Consider the following 18,789-nt stretch of genomic DNA (forward strand, 5'->3'; position numbering starts at 1 on the left):
TCATGAACCACTAGTAATATGTATGTTTCTTTTTCCACAGAGGAAGATATATATGGTATTTACTCCAATCTGTTGTTCAAGCATTTTCTTGCAGAAGGAATAGTCTGTGGACATAATTTATTTATCGCTTCAGCTAAAGAGGAACCTGCTGATATTTTAAAGGTAAAGTCAATGTTTCTTCATATGATCATTTCCTAATCTAGTATAATACAATATGCCTATTAATGGAGAGCCGAGATGGTGTAATAGTTCAGGAGTTGGACTTAGACCTGGAAGATCCAGGTTCAAATCCACACTCAGCCATGAAGCTTCCTAGTGATCTTGGGCCAGTCACTGTGTCTCAGCTTAACCTGCCTCATAGGATTGTTGTGAGGACAAAAGTTGGGGAGGAACTATGTACATCAATCACCCTACGCTCCTTGGAGGATGGGTGGTATAAAAATGTGAAAATTATTATCTCTCAAATTGTGTTACAAAGCAATATTAAAGCCCTGTTGGGATGAGCATTCCTATACCTGTTATGAAAGATACATCCATTTATATGGTTTTGTATGTGACATACCCTTCTCTTTCCAGGGAAAAAGTAATGTATGTGAGTAGCAGAGTAGTTCATCTCTGCCTGAGATGTTCTTGAACATGCTACTTATACCTAGATTAAAATAGCAGCAATGATAGCAGTTAAGAGAAATCCCATATAGAAGGGAATACAGTATTATGCTAGCACATACTGTACATTACTATCATCCTGGGAAAAGTGAAGTGGGAAGAATGGGAAGAAGGTTGGGACACAGTTGCATGTGAGTGTGAGGCCCATGTGCTATTGGAATGGTTGTCTGAACACATCCTAAACATCACAAGCAAATAGATCTGAATAGTTACGAAAAGGCACAGAGCAGTGTGTTGTGAAATATAATTTGCCACATGGTGATCTTATATTTATTCTTATGTCCATCTGCAGTCATAAATGAAATAAAGCACATAATTTATGTAGGAAATGTAATTTTTTTTTCCTTAATACAGCCTTGTAATGAAATCAGCAAAATGTAATTAAGCTCACTAGCCTAGTGGTGGTAGCAGCACGGCTTTTTTCCTCTATTATTTTTTTACACTGCACCTCAATGGATAGTTTCAGCAGAACTTGCAGCTCTGGTAAAGTTTGCAATGGTCTGGTCCTCAGGATTGCACAAGATTCCCCCCCCCCCTTCTAAAATGTTAGAGAAGCCTAGAAAAGAGATGCCCAAGGGGGAACATGATTGAGACATACAAAATTATTCATGGCAAGGATAAAGTGGCTAGAGAGATGCTCTTTACACTCTCACATAACACCAGAACCAGGGGATATCTACTAAAAGTGAGTGTTGGGAGAGTTAGGACAGACAAAAGAAAATATTTCTTTACTCAGCGTGTGGTCGGTCTGTGGAACTCCTTGCCGCAGGATGTGGTGACGGCATCTGGCCTGGATGCCTTTAAAAGGGGATTGGACAAGTTTCTGGAGGAAAAATCCATTATGGGTTACAAGCCATGATGTGTATGTGCAACCTCCTGATTTTAGAAATGGGCTATGTCAGAATGCCAGATGCAAGGGAAGGCACCAGGATGCAGGTCTCTTGTTATCTGGTGTGCTCCCTGGGGCATTTGGTGGGCTGCTGTGAGATGCAGGAAGCTGGACTAGATGGGCCTATGGCCTGATCCAGTGGCCATATGTTCTTATGTTCCAGGAAACGGGGCTCTATCTTACAATATCATTTGCTTATGCCTGCTAGATGGGGAAACGGGTCTGGCAGGAGCCAGCGTCTGGGAACATCTTGTTACTTAGACAACCTTTCTGGTTGTCCATGGTGAATATTTAAATATAGGGCTTTACTAATAACTGCAAACTCAGTCATATAGTAAGTAGAAAACATCCCCAAGTCAACGAGACTGAATATTTATAGTTGTCCCGTTTTTTTGAAAGCATTTCAGAGAATATATTTATAAGACTGAAGAATTCTTTGTAACAATGGTTTCTAAGCTTTGTCATCTGAGAAGAGCTTCTATGTAAAATGCATCAGGACCAACTTGTTGAACAGTTGTTGATATTGGTTCATTTTCTTATGTTCATCTTTCATATGTTCAAAATGGACTTGATTTTGTGTTTTTTGATATCAAATGAGCATTCTGAACTATTTTTAGTAACTGAAATGCTACTTTATTTAATCCAGTGGTTCTCCAACTGGTGGGTCGTGACCCACCAGTTTGTGTAATGCTTTCCTGTCCCTTGAAACTACTTCTGGTTTGCAGGAGGTGGTTTGCGTGTGCTGTTTCTCAACATTCTAACACTTGGGGAGCCCTGTGGAGGGCTGCACAGGGCTCCTCGCACCTTCTGCTGCTTGTAGAAGTCCACACTAAGTAAAAGCACCCCTTTTCCCCTCTTAGCAATGCAATCCTTGGGATTGCATTGCTACCGTCGCCCCTCTCCCACAAAGACTTACTTAGAGTAATGCTCCCTAAAAGTTTGAGAATCACTGATTTAATCTGTTTGCCTGAAGATAAGTTTTACCACAAGTACAATTGCATATTCATAAAGAAAACCTAATCTTAAAGAACCTTAAGAGTTCCATGAGTTAACATGTAACTTTATGAATACAAATTCCAAGAATGAGTTGGAGCATGATTTTTATGAGCAGAAAGAAGTTTGCACAAGGGCACTTCCTGCCCCTGCCCTTAGTGCAATCTATGCATGTCTCCTCAAAAGTAAGCTCCATTGAGTTCAGTGGTACTTACATCCTAGTGCAGGGATGTCAGACTCATTTCATACAGAGGGTCAAATATCATTCATGATGCCTGCTGAGGGCTGGAAGTGATGATGTCATTTGGCAGGAAGTGATGTCATTAAACAGGTCAAAACCAGAAATAAGCACACTGTTCTTGTGTAGAAACTCATTAGCTGCAAATGACAGAAGAGAAAATACACAAATTTTGCTCATATTTCAAGATATGGGGGGAGCCCTTTCAGCAGTGAGACCTCACGCAGCATTGTTCAGCAGCTGAGCGCCCAAGGGCCAGATAAAATGTTTCTGAGGGCCGCATCCAGCCCCCGGGCCTTATGTTTGACACCCCTGTCCTAGTGTGTACAGCAGTGATTCTCAAACTTTGAAGGAGGTTTACTCCCTCAGTAAGTCTTTGTGGGAGAGGGACAAGGACAGTGATGCAATCCCCAGGGTCGCATCACTCAAGGGGGCAAAAGGGGGTGCTTGCACTTAGATTTATGTAGTAAGGGCTGCTGGAGGCTGCAAGAGGTGTGGGGAGCTCTGCAGCCCACCTCAAGGCTCCCAGAGGCTTGGAATGTTCAAATGGAGACATCGCAAGGCACTTCCGTCTTCCAGGAGGTGCTTTGTGATGTCTCCGTTTGAACATTCCAAGCCTTGGGGAGCCCTGCGGTGAGCTGCGCAGGGCTCCCTGCAACTCCTGCAGCCTCTAGTAGCCCTAACTATGTAAATCTAAGTGCAAGCACCCCCCCCCCTTAGGCACACGATCCTGGAGATCGCTTCCCTGCCTCTCTTCTTTCTCCGCCCCTAAAAGGGGCAGGGGAAGCTTTCCACGAACTGGTGGGTCATGACCCACCAATTTGAGAACCACTGGCGTACAGGATTGCAATTTTTTTCTGGCAGGTAAGAATAGTTTCTGTTAAATATAAAATTTAAGATTTCGTATGTCTAAAGACATGTTATTGTATGAACCAACTACAGAATAAACTACAGCAAATTACTGTCCTCTTACTCTATAAATCAGTGGTTCTCAAACTTCATAGCACAGGGACCCACTTTTTAAAAAGACAATCTGTTGGAATCCACCAGAAGTGATGTCATTAATATGGAAGTGATGTCATGGCCAGAAGTGACATCACAATTCCCCAAATATCCCAAAGTCTGCTATCCTATCCACACCTACCCAGGAGTAAGCTCCATTGACTATCATTGTTAAAAGCTTATACATAGTAGTCTGTTAAAAGCACAGATCTGTTACATTTCCCCAAATTCAGTCACATACCATGGTTGCATAAATATTAAAAATAAAATATACATTGAAATGAATAGGAACCCACCTGAAATTGGCTTCCAACCCACCTAGTTTCAACCCACAGTTTCAGAAATTGTGCTATAAAACCTTTTGGAGTAAAACATGTTCTGTCTAAAAAAAATGTAAGAAGACAGTGTTAATGTTGGGTATCTGATAAAACAGAGTGCCAATTGACTTCCACTTTTGTGCTATCATTTGTTCTTGATTTTGTACCATGAGAGAAAAATGGATGATATATTGATTACATTTTCTGTTCATAGAAATATGTTTGTATGGGGAGGTTAGATACTGAGCTGTTGACTCTGTCTGAAGAGAAAGAGATGAGATTTCCTGTACATTTCACTATTGCTGTTAAGATGTTTTTTGCAATCTGTTAAACCAGGATAAATAAAGAAATCTGGATTTTAATGAGCAATAGGTTTAAAAACATTCCAGTGTTGTATTGCCATCCTAATAAACCACTACACCTTAATAACTTATCTTCCTATCTAGTCATATTTAAATCATATTTAATCTAACACAGGAGGGGCTAAAAATGACAGAAGACTCTTATACATGCAATTCATTGTAGAAATTTTCTAATTGATCTACTGTAATTTCATTTATTTATTTTGGGAGAATTTTACCCCACCATGACTTACATAAAGTATATAATGCAAGGTTTACAAAAAAAAAAAGAAAGATATTAAATGCTGCATCTCTCCCTCCTCCTAACAAGGCAGTTGGTGCCCCATGGCCACTGGGAGGGAAGAGCACAGTCTACACTTTTTAAAGAGGCAGTAGTAGGTAGATGATGGTTCTTCACTTACTGGCCTCTTTTTATATATTTTATGATATATGATTGGGAGTTTCTTGATCCCATAAAGAAGACAAATATTGCTGGTTCTAGGATGGTGAAAAAGATGGTTTTATAGACCATAATTATCTTAAAACTGTATAACTAAAAGACAAGTAGAAGATAAAAAGCCCCATCAGCTGCCTAAGATATAATATATCACCACCCAGCAATTTATCCATCATCCTTTGAAAACACATTCGTGCCTATTGTAGTCAAAGCTTCTTCAGGAAGTCAGCATTAAGAAGTAACATTGTTGAAAAATTACACCCCTGTAAAATCCTATAGAACAATATCCAGGAGGTTTTAAGCAGGATATTTTAAACATTTCTGTTCAGTCAGTTCACCTGTCTGACAGACAGCTGTACTGCCATAAACTAGAACATAAGAAATTATAAAGTAAAAACCAAATCAAAGCTCTGCGGGACCTGATTACGGTGCAGTGCAAAAATTACCATTCAGTATTTTGTAGCCCCCAAGAAGTGTGTTTAGATATATTCAGGTGGTGGTGGTAAACTGGTCCTGTTTTATTCCTGACAGGTGGAAACTACCTGAAGGAAGCAACATGTTTAAGTGCCATTGGTTTCAATGGATTCTAACTGCTCTAAGAATTCATTCTGTTGCTGACATTAAAAAGGGGTTGGTTCCTTCACAGAATCTGTAGTTTAGAAATACAGTATTATCTTTCAGTGAGTACCACTATGGTCCGGGCCAGTTTGTCCATGAGGCCAACTGAAGTGTTGGCACCCACCCCCACCCACCCACTCGCCTTAATTGCGCTGCTTATTCCTTCCACACCAATTATCTAGCCTCCACTCTGTTTTCCTCCATGCTCCTGCTTTTCCTCCCAGTCCAGGGAGTGGGGGGAGCAATGGCTGGCTCATCCCAAGATAAGGGGGGAGCAATATTTGGTATGATGCTTCAGGCACCAGGAGGTCTTGGACTGGCCCTAACGATTGGGCAATGGCATCTAGCAATTTCAATACCGATATTCAAATCTTTGCTCAGCCATGAAGGTCTCTGAATATCCATAGGCTGTAGCCAAACCTCAGCTTACCTTCCAGTGTTGTTGTGAATATCCCTATTCAACCATGAAGTTTGCATAATAGCTAGGGGCTAGTCATTACTGTTCAGCCTAATTTACTTTTCTGTGTGCTGAAAGATTAAAATAAGATTGCACTGAGGGATAAGGTGGAAAAGCAACCGAAATAAATCCTCATCACTTCCAATGGCTATTAGTAATGATACTGTAGATTTCCAGAAGATAATCATGTAAGTAATGGGATTTATTGCCATGACTGGAAAAAGATTTCAGCATCCAAGGTGCCAGAAGTAAATCATTAGGTATTTAAACTACTGGGACTTCAGAGTTTTTAGATATTTATTTTATTTTCACATTTTTGTAGTGCCCTTCCTCCAAGGAGCACAGGGTGGAATACATGGTTCCTTCCGTCTTTCTGTCTTCACAACAACCCTGAGAGGTAGGCAAGGCTGAGAGATAGTCCCAAGGTTGTCCAAGAAACTTCATGGCTAAGCAGGGATTTGAACCTGGATCAGATAAGACTGACACCAGAACCACTACACCATCCTGGCTCTAACTGCATATCACTATTATTTTTGGAACTCCTTCTCCAGATCAACTTATAGTAATTCTTCAAACTATTTAAAGGAATAATATGAGTAGTTTCTATATTTTAGCTTTGCATATTTTGATGTACATTTTAGGACTGTCTACTCTGAATTTATAACATATTCTAAATAATTGTATACTGCATATGTTGTGCACTGTGCTTTAAAACACAGGGTTGCATCCTAAGATCTTCTTCCATGGACAAAAGAAACCCTGTTTCCTCAAGGGAAAGGTACAGTTTTAGCTTATCTCCCCTTCTTTTGCCCCAGAATACTTGTGTCTTGAGATATTCAAGGGGTGCTAGGAGCTATGAAAAGGTATTTGAGAAAAGCATTACTCTCCCTTGTGCAAACAAGGCTTCTGCCTGTGGGAGAAAACCTTTGAATACTACAGGTCCAGCCTTGTTATACACGGATTTTTTATACACCGATTTGACTCAACAGGAATGGCCACTGCAAATGAGAAGGAATGTGCTGATCCCTGGAGAAGGCGAAAAATGCATCCCTTTAAAATCAGTTTAAAAAACTGAACAGTACTTTAACAACAGCCTCATTAATGAGAGAGAGAGAGAGAGAGAGAGAGAGAGGGCAGCTGGCTGACAATCCATCAGTCCTTCTCTCTCCAGGCGACCCCTCCCTTCCCCCTGAGCACAAGGTGATCACTTTGCATTGGTAAAGGGAAGGACTGAGTGAAGTGCCTTTGTAAGCGCTTGGAGGAGGACTGATTGATGTATTGTCTTCTTAATGACTCTTATCTTACATCACAAAGGTCAGCAAGGCTGTTTTTAAATCAAAGAAACTTTTTTAAAAATTGATTTGCTATAGTGCATTTTTTGCCATCCACTTGAGTGCTTGGAAGGGAACCCACGCGAATAATGAGGCTCAACCTGTACCTGCAGTTTGGTAATATGGGTTTGATGTTTTTAACTTAAACTGCCTGGTTCAACTGCCTGGACTGTATTTCACAAAGGCATCCTGGCCTTTAAAGTGTGAATTGTTGCAAGGTTTGATTCTGTCCCACATGCTGTTTAATATCTATATGAAGCCACTGTAAGAGTAAGGGAACCATCCATATGCTGGTAACAGCCTGCTCTTTCTCCCCTTTTCACCTGATTCCAGTGGGGCAGTCAAGGTCCTGGACTGCTGTTTGGAGGCAATTGGGAGTGGAATGTGGCCAAACAAGCTGAAATTAAATCCTGATAAAATGAAATTCTCCTGGTCTGGAAATCCATATTTCAACTATTGGACTGTCATCTTGTTCTGAATGGGATTGCACTCCCTCAGAAGGAGCCAGTCCACAGTCTAGGAGTTCCCCTGGATATGCAGCTGCACTTGGATTCCCTAGTGGCTGTGGTGAGGGAGGCTTTTCTCAGCTTCAGTTGATCTGAAGCTACAGCTGCAACCATATCTGAATCATTCAGGCTTGGCCACAATGACCCATGCCCTAGTGATGTCTGCAATGCACTCTGCTGAGCTGTCTTTAAAGACTGTCTGGAAACTGCAATTAATGCAGAATGCAGCTGCACATGTGGTTGAAGGGGCTTGTCAGTTTGATTCATTTGGGCCACTGCTTTGGTGACTATACTGGCTGCCAGTTCGTTTCTGGGCATAATTCATGGTGTTAGTCTTGACTTTTCAAGCACTTTACAGCTTGGGACCAAGGTATTGAAGGGACTGCCTCCTTTCATATAATCTGACCCCTCTTTTGAGATAATCAGAAAGGGACTTTTAACCATGCCACGATTGATTGAGGTGAAGGACATGATGGCGTGAATAGGGCCTTCTTGGTGGTGGCATCCTGATCATGGAATTCTCTCTCCTGGGAATAAGAACAGCTCCCTCTTTGGATACCTTTAGGTGGGCCCTAAGACATTTTTATTCAAAATAGCATTCTATAGCTGATGAGATGGTCTGGTATTTTCATTAAATGTAACTATTAATTGCTTGTGTCTGATTCATTTGTTGTTTTGTATTGTTTTTATCAGTGTAATTGTTTTTAATGTTTTTTAAAATTATGTTTAGATTTTGTAAGCTGCCTTGACTTCCCTTACTGGGAGAAAGGCAGAGTAACAATTCTTCAAATAAACTAATAATGAAGCATAGCTTTGCTAAATCTAGCAAAATTCTGCTAATTATGGCCTCTGCTATTTCTACAATGTTGTGTCTTAGCAACCCCAAGCAGGGAAAGGAATTCCAAGAAATAGTTAATAGAGGGATACGGCTGAATATCACATTTTTCTTTCAGTTCTTTCAGTTATTGTGAAATGAAGATAAGGCATTTTAGGGAAGGGGTGATTTTTCCTGTGAGATAATGAGAAACTGATGTTTTTAGTATTTAAGTCATAAACAGGGGCATAGCCAAGGGGAGCTGAGTTAAAGGAGGAGCAATGCCATCACCATTAGGAACACTTGGGCACTGCCTTTGAAACTTTTTTCAAGAAGACCTTAGCAGACAAGAGGTATCAGGCTCAATAGGAATATGGTACTTGCATATTCTAGGTGCTGCTGGGTCCTCAGAAATTTTTTCAGTAGCTGCTAATGGTGCCAGGAGGGATGCTGAGAAAATACAACTGCTGCATGGGTTTAAGGGTGACCACAGAGTCGCCTGAGTTCAGACGGAAGGGAAAGGGTTAGTTCTCACCCAAATCTTCATCCACCTGGGAGCTGCTTCACAGAGTAAACTGGCTGAGCTCTTCTTCTGGGCAGGAGGCAACTGGAAAGGACCCTCAGCCTCCTGCTCCTGAGATGTATCCTTTCATCACTGGTCAGGGATTCCAAAATCCCCATTACAAATTGAGTATGCTCTGTTCCTTCCTGGTTTATGTTGCCTTGATGCAGGGTTAGGATTGCCATCACAATAGGAGCTGGGCTGATCAGATCAGCACAGTGTTCTGCAGGCTGTCCTTGCACAGCTTAACGTAAGAACATAAGAACAGCCCCACTGGATCAGGCCGTAGGCCCATCTAGTCCAGCTTCCTGTATCTCACAGCGGCCCACCAAATGCCCCAGGGAGCACACCAGATAACAAGAGACCTCATCCTGGTGCCCTCCCTTGCATCTGGCATTCTGACATAACCCATTTCTAAAATCAGGAGGTTGCGCATACACATCATGGCTTGTACCCCATAATGGATTTTTCCTCCAGAAACTTGTCCAATCCCCTTTTAAAGGCGTCTAGGCTAGACATCCTGTGGCAAGGAGTTCCACAGACCGACCACACATTGAGTAAAGAAATATTTTCTTTTGTCTGTCCTAACCCGCCCAACACTCAATTTTAGTGGATGTCCCCTGATTCTGGTATTATGTGAGAGTGTAAAGAGCATCTCCCTATCCACTCTGTCCATCCCCCGCATAATTTTGTATGTCTCAATCATGTCCCCCCTCAGGCGTCTCTTTTCTAGGCTGAAGAGGCCCAAACGCCGTAGCCTTTCCTCATAAGGAAGGTGCCCCAGCCCAGTAATCATCTTAGTCACTCTCTTTTGCACCTTTTCCATTTCCACTCTGTCTTTTTTGAGATGCAGCGACCAGAACTGGACACAATACTCCAGGTGTGGCCTTACCATAGATTTGTACAACGGCATTATAATACTAGCCGTTTTGTTCTCAATACCCTTCCTAATGATCCCAAGCATAGAATTTGCCTTCTTCACTGCCGCCGCACATTGGGTCGACACTTTCATCGACCTGTCCACCACCACCCCAAGATCTCTCTCCTGATCTGTCACAGACAGCTCAGAACCCATCAGCCTATATGTAAAGTTTTGATTTTTTGCCCCAATGTGCATGACTTTACACTTACTGACATTGAAGCGCATCTGCCATTTTGCTGCCCATTCTGCCAGTCTGGAGAGATCCTTCTGGAGCTCCTCACAATCACTTCTGGTCTTTACCACTCGGAAAAGTTTGGTGTAGTCTGCAAACTTTGCCACCTTACTGCTCTACCCTGTCTCCAGGTCATTTATGAAGAGGTTGAAAAGCACCGGTCCCAGGACAGATCCTTGGGGCACACCGCTTTTCACCTCTCTCCATTGTGAAAATTGCCCATTGACACCCACTCTCTGCTTCCAGGCCTCCAACCAGTTCTCAATCCACGAGAGGACCTGTCCTCTAATTCCCTGACTGTGGAGTTTTTTCAGTAGCCTTTGGTGAGGGACCGTGTCAAACGCCTTCTGAAAGTCCAGATATATAATGTCCACGGGTTCTCCCGCATCCAGATGCCTGTTGACCTTTTCAAAGAATTCTATAAGGTTCGTGAGGCAAGACTTACCCTTACAGAAGCCATGCTGACTCTGCCTCAGCAAGGCCTGTTCATCTATGTGTTTTGAGATCCTATCTTTGATGAGGCATTCCACCATCTTACCCGGTATGGATGTTAGGCTGACCGGCCTATAGTTTCCCGGGTCCCCCCTCTTTCCCTTTTTAAAAATAGGCTTCTGTTGCTAGCCAGTCCAGCCTCCAAGGAGGAGGCCCCATTTCAGTGCTTGTGGAGCATTTGAGGATAGGGTGCTCCGGACTTGTGGATGCTTCTGGAAAAGAAGTCAAACTACAAAATTTGCCCAGGGGCAATATGTTAATATCTAGGCCAGGGTGGTCCAACTTTGGGCAGCTGGGGGGGGCAGATAACCCTGTGCTGCCCCCCCCCACTGGGCAGACCTGGAAGTAATTGATGATGTCACTGCTAATTACAGGTCCAACCTTGTTATATACAGTTTTTTTTAATATACGGATTTGACTCAACACAAATGGCCACTGAAAATAAGGTATGTGCTGATCCCTGGAGAAGAAGAAAATGCATCCCTTTAAAATCACAGTTTTAAAAACTGTTTTTCACTGTTGTAGAGAGACAGTCATGAAAGTGATTACAGGTATAACCTAATTATCCACAGATTTTTCTATCTCAACATGATGAGAAGTACCCTTTAAATTAAAGGAAAACAGTCCTTTAACAATAGCCTCATTAATTCAAGAGAGTGGAGCTGGCTGACAAGCCATCAATCATTCTCTCTCCAGGCACAAGGCAAACCTCTCTCTTACGACTGAGGAGGTGGCAGTGATTTATCAGCATCATTCTTTCCCCCTCACTGTGGCTCTTGGGAAGGGAGGGATTGCTGCCTCCTAGTGAAGCCTAAGTGCCTGGAGAGAGACTGATTGCCTCTGTATGCATTTCAAAAGGTCAGCAAGTCTGCATTTAAATCACTGGAGCAAAGGTATTTTGTTTTTTAAATTGATTTGCTTTAGTGTTTTTTTGCCATCCACCTGAATTCTGGGAATGGAACCCTCAGGAATAATAAGATTCAACCTGTACTTTCACATTCTGAGCTGCCAAAGTCATTTGATGGGCTTAGTCAAAGGAGGAGGTGGTGGTAGATGCAGTGTGGCTTTTTGATCTCCCTACCAGGCAGTTCCAGCTTCTCCTTCTCCAAACAAGAAGCTGGAACAGTGTGGCAGGGAGACCAAAAAGCCGCTGAAGTGAGAGGAGCTGTTACCAAAAAGGGCTGCTTTGTTTAGGGGGGAATTATTATACTACCCTTTTTGGAACTTCAGGATCGCAGGCTGGATAACAAGATGGCGTAATGCAGAGGAATTCCTTTTTGCTTAAAAGGGAGACTGAGAGAAAGATAACTTTCAACAGGATTATATTTTTATTGCAAAAACATACAGGTATACATAATGCACATGGAAAAATGGTAAGTATATGTCTACTTGAATCCTAGTACTTGGATCTAGTGTACCTAACTTTCATGGTGGCTGCTTGTGGAGTGTATTTGGTGCATCCGAGGAAATCAGAAAAGGATAGGTTGTAGGGAAGGATTTTAGGGGTCCCTGATCTGTCAACCCAGTTGCTGACTAAAGATGGGGAGAGAAGGGGAGAAAAAAGGGGGGGAGAGAAGGGAAAAGGTTCCAGACGCAGATATAGTTACCTGTCTTGTGAAGCAGTTGGATGGGAGGGGGGGAAGAGTCCTGGGGGGAGGACCTCTGCCTTGGAAGGGCAGCCAGAGAGAGAGACCATGTGCTCAGAACCCTCTCTTAAAAGGGTTTTTTCTGTGACCGAGATGGGCTGGGTGCTGAGTTGGGGAAAACTGCCACCCACCAGGGTGTTTGGGGTCCAGATGTCCCTTATCAGCAAAATTCAATGTGTATAATGGCTGGCTTCCTACCTGGGGGACCTTACACAATAACCAGTAAATACAGCAGCTCAGGAAGGCAATTCAAATTTGCATAGAGTACTTAAGCAGTGATCTTAAGTGATCTTAAGAGTTAAGACAATACAAAGATTAGGCAGTCTTCATCTGGAGGTGTATGCCAACTTGTTTTGCATACCCAGTGATTGGATCAGGAGACACTTTTGCATATATCTCTTAAAACAATACAATGCATACATTGACCTATAGGGAAGTGGGGGTTGTGTAATCCATGTGCTTGTGGCTTGACCAGGGTTTTTGGAAAAGAGTGCTGGGAGAAGTGTGGCCTGTGTTTTGAGGTTTGGCTTGCATGAGTTTTAGTCCATAATAACATAACCAGATATAAAATCACAACTTAAAAGAAAAAAGGGGATTTTCACGTAACAGAGCTGCAGTGGGGTTTTCAGGGACTGCCCAAAAGGACCTCATGGGATGCATGTGGCCCATAGGCCACATGTTGGACCATCATGATCTAGGCCAGTGTTTCTGAACCAGTGACACAGATACAGTGGCATTGCTAGCGGGGTGCGGGCTGCACCGGGTGACGCGCCCGGGGGGGTGACACGCCCAGGGGGTTTGACGTGCTAAAACTGTGGCATTAGGAGCTACTGCATCATGCCATACACCATTGGATGTGGAATTCCCAGCGGACTGCAATGCAAAAAACAGAATTGAAATTACTCCTTTCGTTCAAAAGTTATGGCCAAAAAAACGGAAGGAAAAATTGCATGGATCCCTATGGAAAGTGAAACTGAGCAGTATCGCTCGTTTACTTGCGATTAGGCGTACTTGCCATAGTCCTTCAGAAAGGGCAGGCTGAGAGAAATCCAACGACATCAGAATGGTCCTCATCCAATGAATGCAGCCCCCAAAAAACACCAGAGGAGGTCCCTGCCTCCCTCCCAGCTGTGTCTGTTGAGCCCAAAATGAAGCCACGTGGCTGTATTTACTTGCAAGTAGGCAGTAAGGGCAGGCTGAGAGGACTCCAAGGACTTCAGAATGGTCCTCATCCAATGAATGCAGCCCCCAAAAACACCCAAGGAGGTTCCTCCCTCCTAGCTGCGAGTCTGTTGAGCCCTATGGAAAGCAAACTCAGCCACATGGTCGTGTTTACTTGTGAGTAGGCAGATGTGCCTTGGCTGGTGGTCAGGCCAGGAAAAGGGGAATGTGAGGACACTAGAATGGTCCAGAAGACAGCCTCCCCCCACACTAAAAAGGACGAAAAAGTGGCTTGAACTGGTAAGGGGAATGTTTTCTATTTTGCACTTGAAAAACCAGGTGGGTCCTTATCTTGATATGCCTGAAACAGAAGAACTTTAAACTGGGCACTGGGAAGGGTTGGAAATCTCACTGTTTCTTTTTGGGGGGTTGTTAGTGCAGGCAGACTACAGAGTAAGCTCCATTGACCACTATGGGACTTCTGAGTAAACATGCATAGGATTGGGCTCACAGGCTGCAATCCTACCCACACTTTCCTGAGAGTAAGCTCCATTGACCACTATGGGACTTACTTCAGAGTAGACATACATAGGATTGGGCTCACAGGCTGCAATTCTACCCACTTTCCTGAGAGTAAGCCCCATTGACCACAATAGGACTTACTTCAGAGTAGATTCACTTGGTGGAACAGGACTGGCTCCCCCTTATTTAATTATTTCTTTTATTTTAATTTAATTATTTCTTTTCATTTACTTGATGATTTCACTTCTGGCCATGACATCACTTCCAATGGGTCCTGGACAGATTGTCATTCTAAAAAGTGGGTCCCAGTGCTAAAAGTTTGAGAACTGCTGCAATAAGGTGTTAGTAAGTTGACATGGGTGTGTGTGTATATGTGTGCGTGTGTGTGACTCTACAATTTTTCAGAATCACTAAAATCAGAATTTGTTCTGTATTGATCATGTTATATATCATGTTATATATCAGTCAATGTGTAATTTCATGCAGAATGCAATGAAACAAACCACATTGAAATATCTGTGTTCTAACAAAAGGTACAGCCAAAAAACCAGTGGGGGCGGGGTGATGGTACATCACCACGCCCACCACCTGGGGCGTTGCCCCGCCCACTGCATGGGGTGACACGCAGGCCTCCTGCACCAAGTGACGTGAATCCTAGTGATGCCACTGCACAGATACCATTAGTGGTACTTGAGGTGGTGTCTGGTGGTACTCACAGGACCCTTGAACACCTGCTGTCTTGCACCAAGACCAGGAATGTGATGCAACAAACAGTGGTAAGAGCCTTGGTGAGCAGAGCGCCAAAGCAGGCTTTTCTGCTCTCAAAAAAATTTTCCCATCCACCCTTAGTTACTTACTTGTGTTTATCACATTGCATGTGGCCTCCTAACCCAGAAGTAACTGGTGATGCCTGTTACTTCCGGTGGTGCTTCCATCGGTGGACCATGTGAAGTGGTACAGCAGGGGACAAGCCTTGAGAAACACTGGTCTACGCCATTGACTTTCCCAATAGCTGCCTGAGGGACAGCATATAGCTCATGTTACTTTACAGTGAATCCTCTGTTTAACAGACTTTGGAAGTAACAGGGTCTGAAAATGGAGGGAACAGGATATGGAACATGCCACCAGGTTCACCTGACATTGCCACCTGACTATGTATGTGTCATGGTAAGCTACTGCATTTCAAAATTTACCACTACTTCTGGTTGTAAGTGCAGCAGTATCCCCATCAGTTACAACTATGAAGTCAAAAGAGCAGGAAAATGGAATGCTACTGCAGTGCCATGGCAGAGTCACTGCTCTGAATGTTTCCTGCTCTTAAGTTCCATTTTCCTCCTCTTGTGTGGGTTGTGACCATTGTCAATGGACAGAGGGTTGTAATATTACTCAGCTCATGAGCAGCTTGGGCTACTTTGTATTTAAACTTAGAGCAAGGGCAATGTTTTTTATTCTACATGCCCATTTAATGTACATCTAATAGCAAGGAACTAAGAGTACAGGTATAACCTAATGTCCACACATTTTTTTACCTGCGGTTTTATCTCAACATGATAAGAAGGGCCCTTTAAATTAAAGGAAAAATGTTGTTTAACAATAACCTCATTAATGCAAGAGAGGGCAGCCAGCTGACAATCCATCAATCATTTTCTCTCCAGGTACTTAGAACAGCTTCACTCCAAGGCAAGCGACCCCTGCCGTCCTCCTGAGCACATGAAAGATAGATAATCACTTTGCTCTGGGTCAGGGCTATCCAAACTTTTTGGCAGGAGGGCCACATCATCTCTCTGACACTGTGTCGGGGGCCAGGAAAAATAGAAGTAATTTGCATTTCAAATTTGAATAGATTTACATAAATGAATATAATAGAGATGGAACTTATATGAATGAATGAAGGTATTGCAGTAGCTCAAGGCCTATAAAAGGCCTTGCACAAAGCAAGGCCAGACTTTTCTTTGCTGCTGCTGCTGCATCACAGATGTGAAACAGCAAGCAGTGGAGGGAACACTCATTCCACAGATCACATGAGAGGTCGAACAGTTGCCCTCACACTGAGAGCAATTGCGTCGGGCCAGTGTGGACTCCAGCAGGTCTCTGGAGGGCCAGAGGCTCATTGGAGACTCAGGGCTCCCCATGGGCCGGATTGGGAGTCCTCGAGGGCCCCAAATGGCCCCAGGGCCGGGGTTTGGGCACCCCTGCTCTGGGTAAAGGGAGAAGTTGCTGGCTTGTTGGAGTGAAGCTTTTCTAAGCGCCTGGAAGAAGACTGATTGATGGATTGTCTGCCTAATGACTCTATCTTACATCACAATGGTCAGCAGGGCTGTTTTTAAATTGCCTAGCAAAGGGACATTGTTTTTTAAATGAATTTGCTTTAATGCAATTTTTGCCATCCACTGAGTTCTAGGAATAAGGAGATTCAACCTGTAGCATGTGAAGGTATGCCATCTGTCCTTAAATTTCAACTTGTCAGTTTCAGTTTGGTTTTTCTTTAACAGCTTCAGCTTTGCATAGCACTTATATTCATCCTAGATGTAAAGGTATATATGGTTTTGCTGCAGTTCTTGTTCCTTACTAAGAACATGCCCCATTTGGAGTGTGAACCTTTATATATGCAGTGCCTAGGGGTACCTTCAGCTTTTTCATCCATACATTTATTTTTCTCTTTAAATAACCCCTCCTTGTAATTCCTATTGTGTTACAGTCTTATTCTATTCTATTCATACTCAGCCATTGAGATTTTGCTGACCTAACAGAGGATAATGAAAGAGCAAGAGAGAAGAGATTATCCTGTCTTCAGTATAAAGGTCTAGTTTATATATAAAAAGTCTTTATTGGTTAAAGCAAAATATAAGATTCTTTGATATGAACTAAAAATCGTGATGATAAATTGTAATATGTACTAAATATCAACAACTTTTCACACTTTGGCCATATATTTGTAGCTACTGGAATATTAGTATTTAATACTGTATTTTTAGTATACAAAAATACTTTACTATTTAATTCAGGCCTAGCTCCTTTTGACTTTTGTTCTTTGTTATGAATATTACAAAAAATGGATGGAACTAAATGTTGTCTGGAGAAAGGAAATTAAGTAATTAATTGCTATTATGCAATATACTTCTGTTGTAAAGCAGTTTCCCTTCCTAACTTGATTTAGTGTCATTTTAATAATAATAATTAATAATGACTAAAGGAATAACCTTCATGAGATAGCTTTGAAATATTACTGTGTAGAGATCACTTCAAACATGAATCAATTACTCACACTTTTAAATAACTGCTTCTTATACATTTAAGCATAGAGTCAGAAATATTTAAATACTTATCAGAGCAGGCTCATTAGTTGATTAATAAATACATAATGTTTAAAATCCCAAGCAATGTTGCTTATTTAAAAGGTAAAAAAATTGCCGGGATCAAAGGATTTCATTTAAAAGGGATTTCACATACAACATGGATTATGTTGCTAAATAATAGCACAGTAGTACTTCTCCTGCATTGTAAAATAAAAAGAAGTATGATGCTTATAGTTGGTGTAATGCATTGCTAATTAAAAGGGTGTGAGGTTAAGCTTCATTAACTGTTGTGGGATTGTGCCTTGGGTTTTATTAAGCCCTAGAGAACAGAAGAAGGGAGAGAGGTCAAACTATTAGAACCAGATTTTGTTTAGTGCATCTGCCAAAGCAGAACAATGTAGCAATCGACACAAGGAGCAGAAATTCCTAGAAGACAGGAGGAACATGAATTCTGATACAGAATTCAAGATTATTGCAGTGTTTAGTCATGATGGAGAGGAAGAAGAAGAAGCCCTTCATGTGACTTGGGGCTGTGAAACCACACGTTTTAATTACAGCAATCTTTCAGAACGGTTTTTAATATTTTTTTTTCCTACAAGACTTCCATAAACCCAACTGATATAAGAAAAGTACCTTATCAAAACATTAAATGCAAAGGGTATAATCTCTCCCTGTGCAGGTGCTGTGCCTCTATGTAGAAAAATCCCCATAGATATCAATAAATTCCTGTTTCTTCCTTCTCCCCCTGAGAAAATGAACATTCTTGCAGGAGTATGAGGGTCCATTATGAAGCATAGAATATCTATCTATACCTCCCATAGTTTCTCCCACCCTTCCCTCACTAGCTCTGTCGAGGTATACAAGATCTGGATTTGATGTAGCAGAAGTGGAGGACTAAACTGGAGATTTTAGAAGTGCAAACAGTTCCCATGCCTTGGACCATCCCTGCCTTTTCACAAAGTAGACAGGGAGGATAAGGGAATAAGGAAGTGAAGGAGAAGTTCCCATCCAGCTGGCATGTCTCTACTGTTTTACCCAATTACCTCTATTCCTTTCCCATCCTCCCTGCATTGGGGGTGGGAAGCCAGAGAGCTGGGCAGCTGCCAAAGAAAGATGCAAAGTCAGTATGTAAGTGGGGTGAGGGTCCTGTTCACCTGCCCCGTGGCCGCCACGGAACTCTCAGCAGCCTAAAATTCAACTGTTCAATCTCCTTAACCCTATGTTTGAACTGCACATTTAGTTAAGGAATTGGATTTTTAGGCTTTTGTGAGTCTTTTGAGGGAGGTTGGTACAACTCAAATTGGCCATTCAAGAGGGGGGAGAGCAG

General features: G+C 42.4%; 1 protein-coding gene across 6 annotated transcripts in view; it reads left to right on the forward strand.

Moving 5' to 3' along the window:
• ELP4 (elongator acetyltransferase complex subunit 4) overlaps positions 1-18,789 on the forward strand; it is a 216,691-nt gene that overhangs the window by 26,470 nt on the left and 171,432 nt on the right. For all 6 annotated transcript variants that reach the window (XM_066638016.1, XM_066638014.1, XM_066638015.1 and 3 more), the window contains exon 3: positions 41-162. In XM_066638016.1, the coding sequence (XP_066494113.1) occupies positions 41-162 (122 nt within the window). The remainder of the gene's footprint in view (positions 1-40; positions 163-18,789) is intronic.

This window comes from Tiliqua scincoides, chromosome 1 (genome assembly GCF_035046505.1).
Source record: "Tiliqua scincoides isolate rTilSci1 chromosome 1, rTilSci1.hap2, whole genome shotgun sequence".
Lineage (NCBI taxonomy): Eukaryota > Metazoa > Chordata > Lepidosauria > Squamata > Scincidae > Tiliqua > Tiliqua scincoides.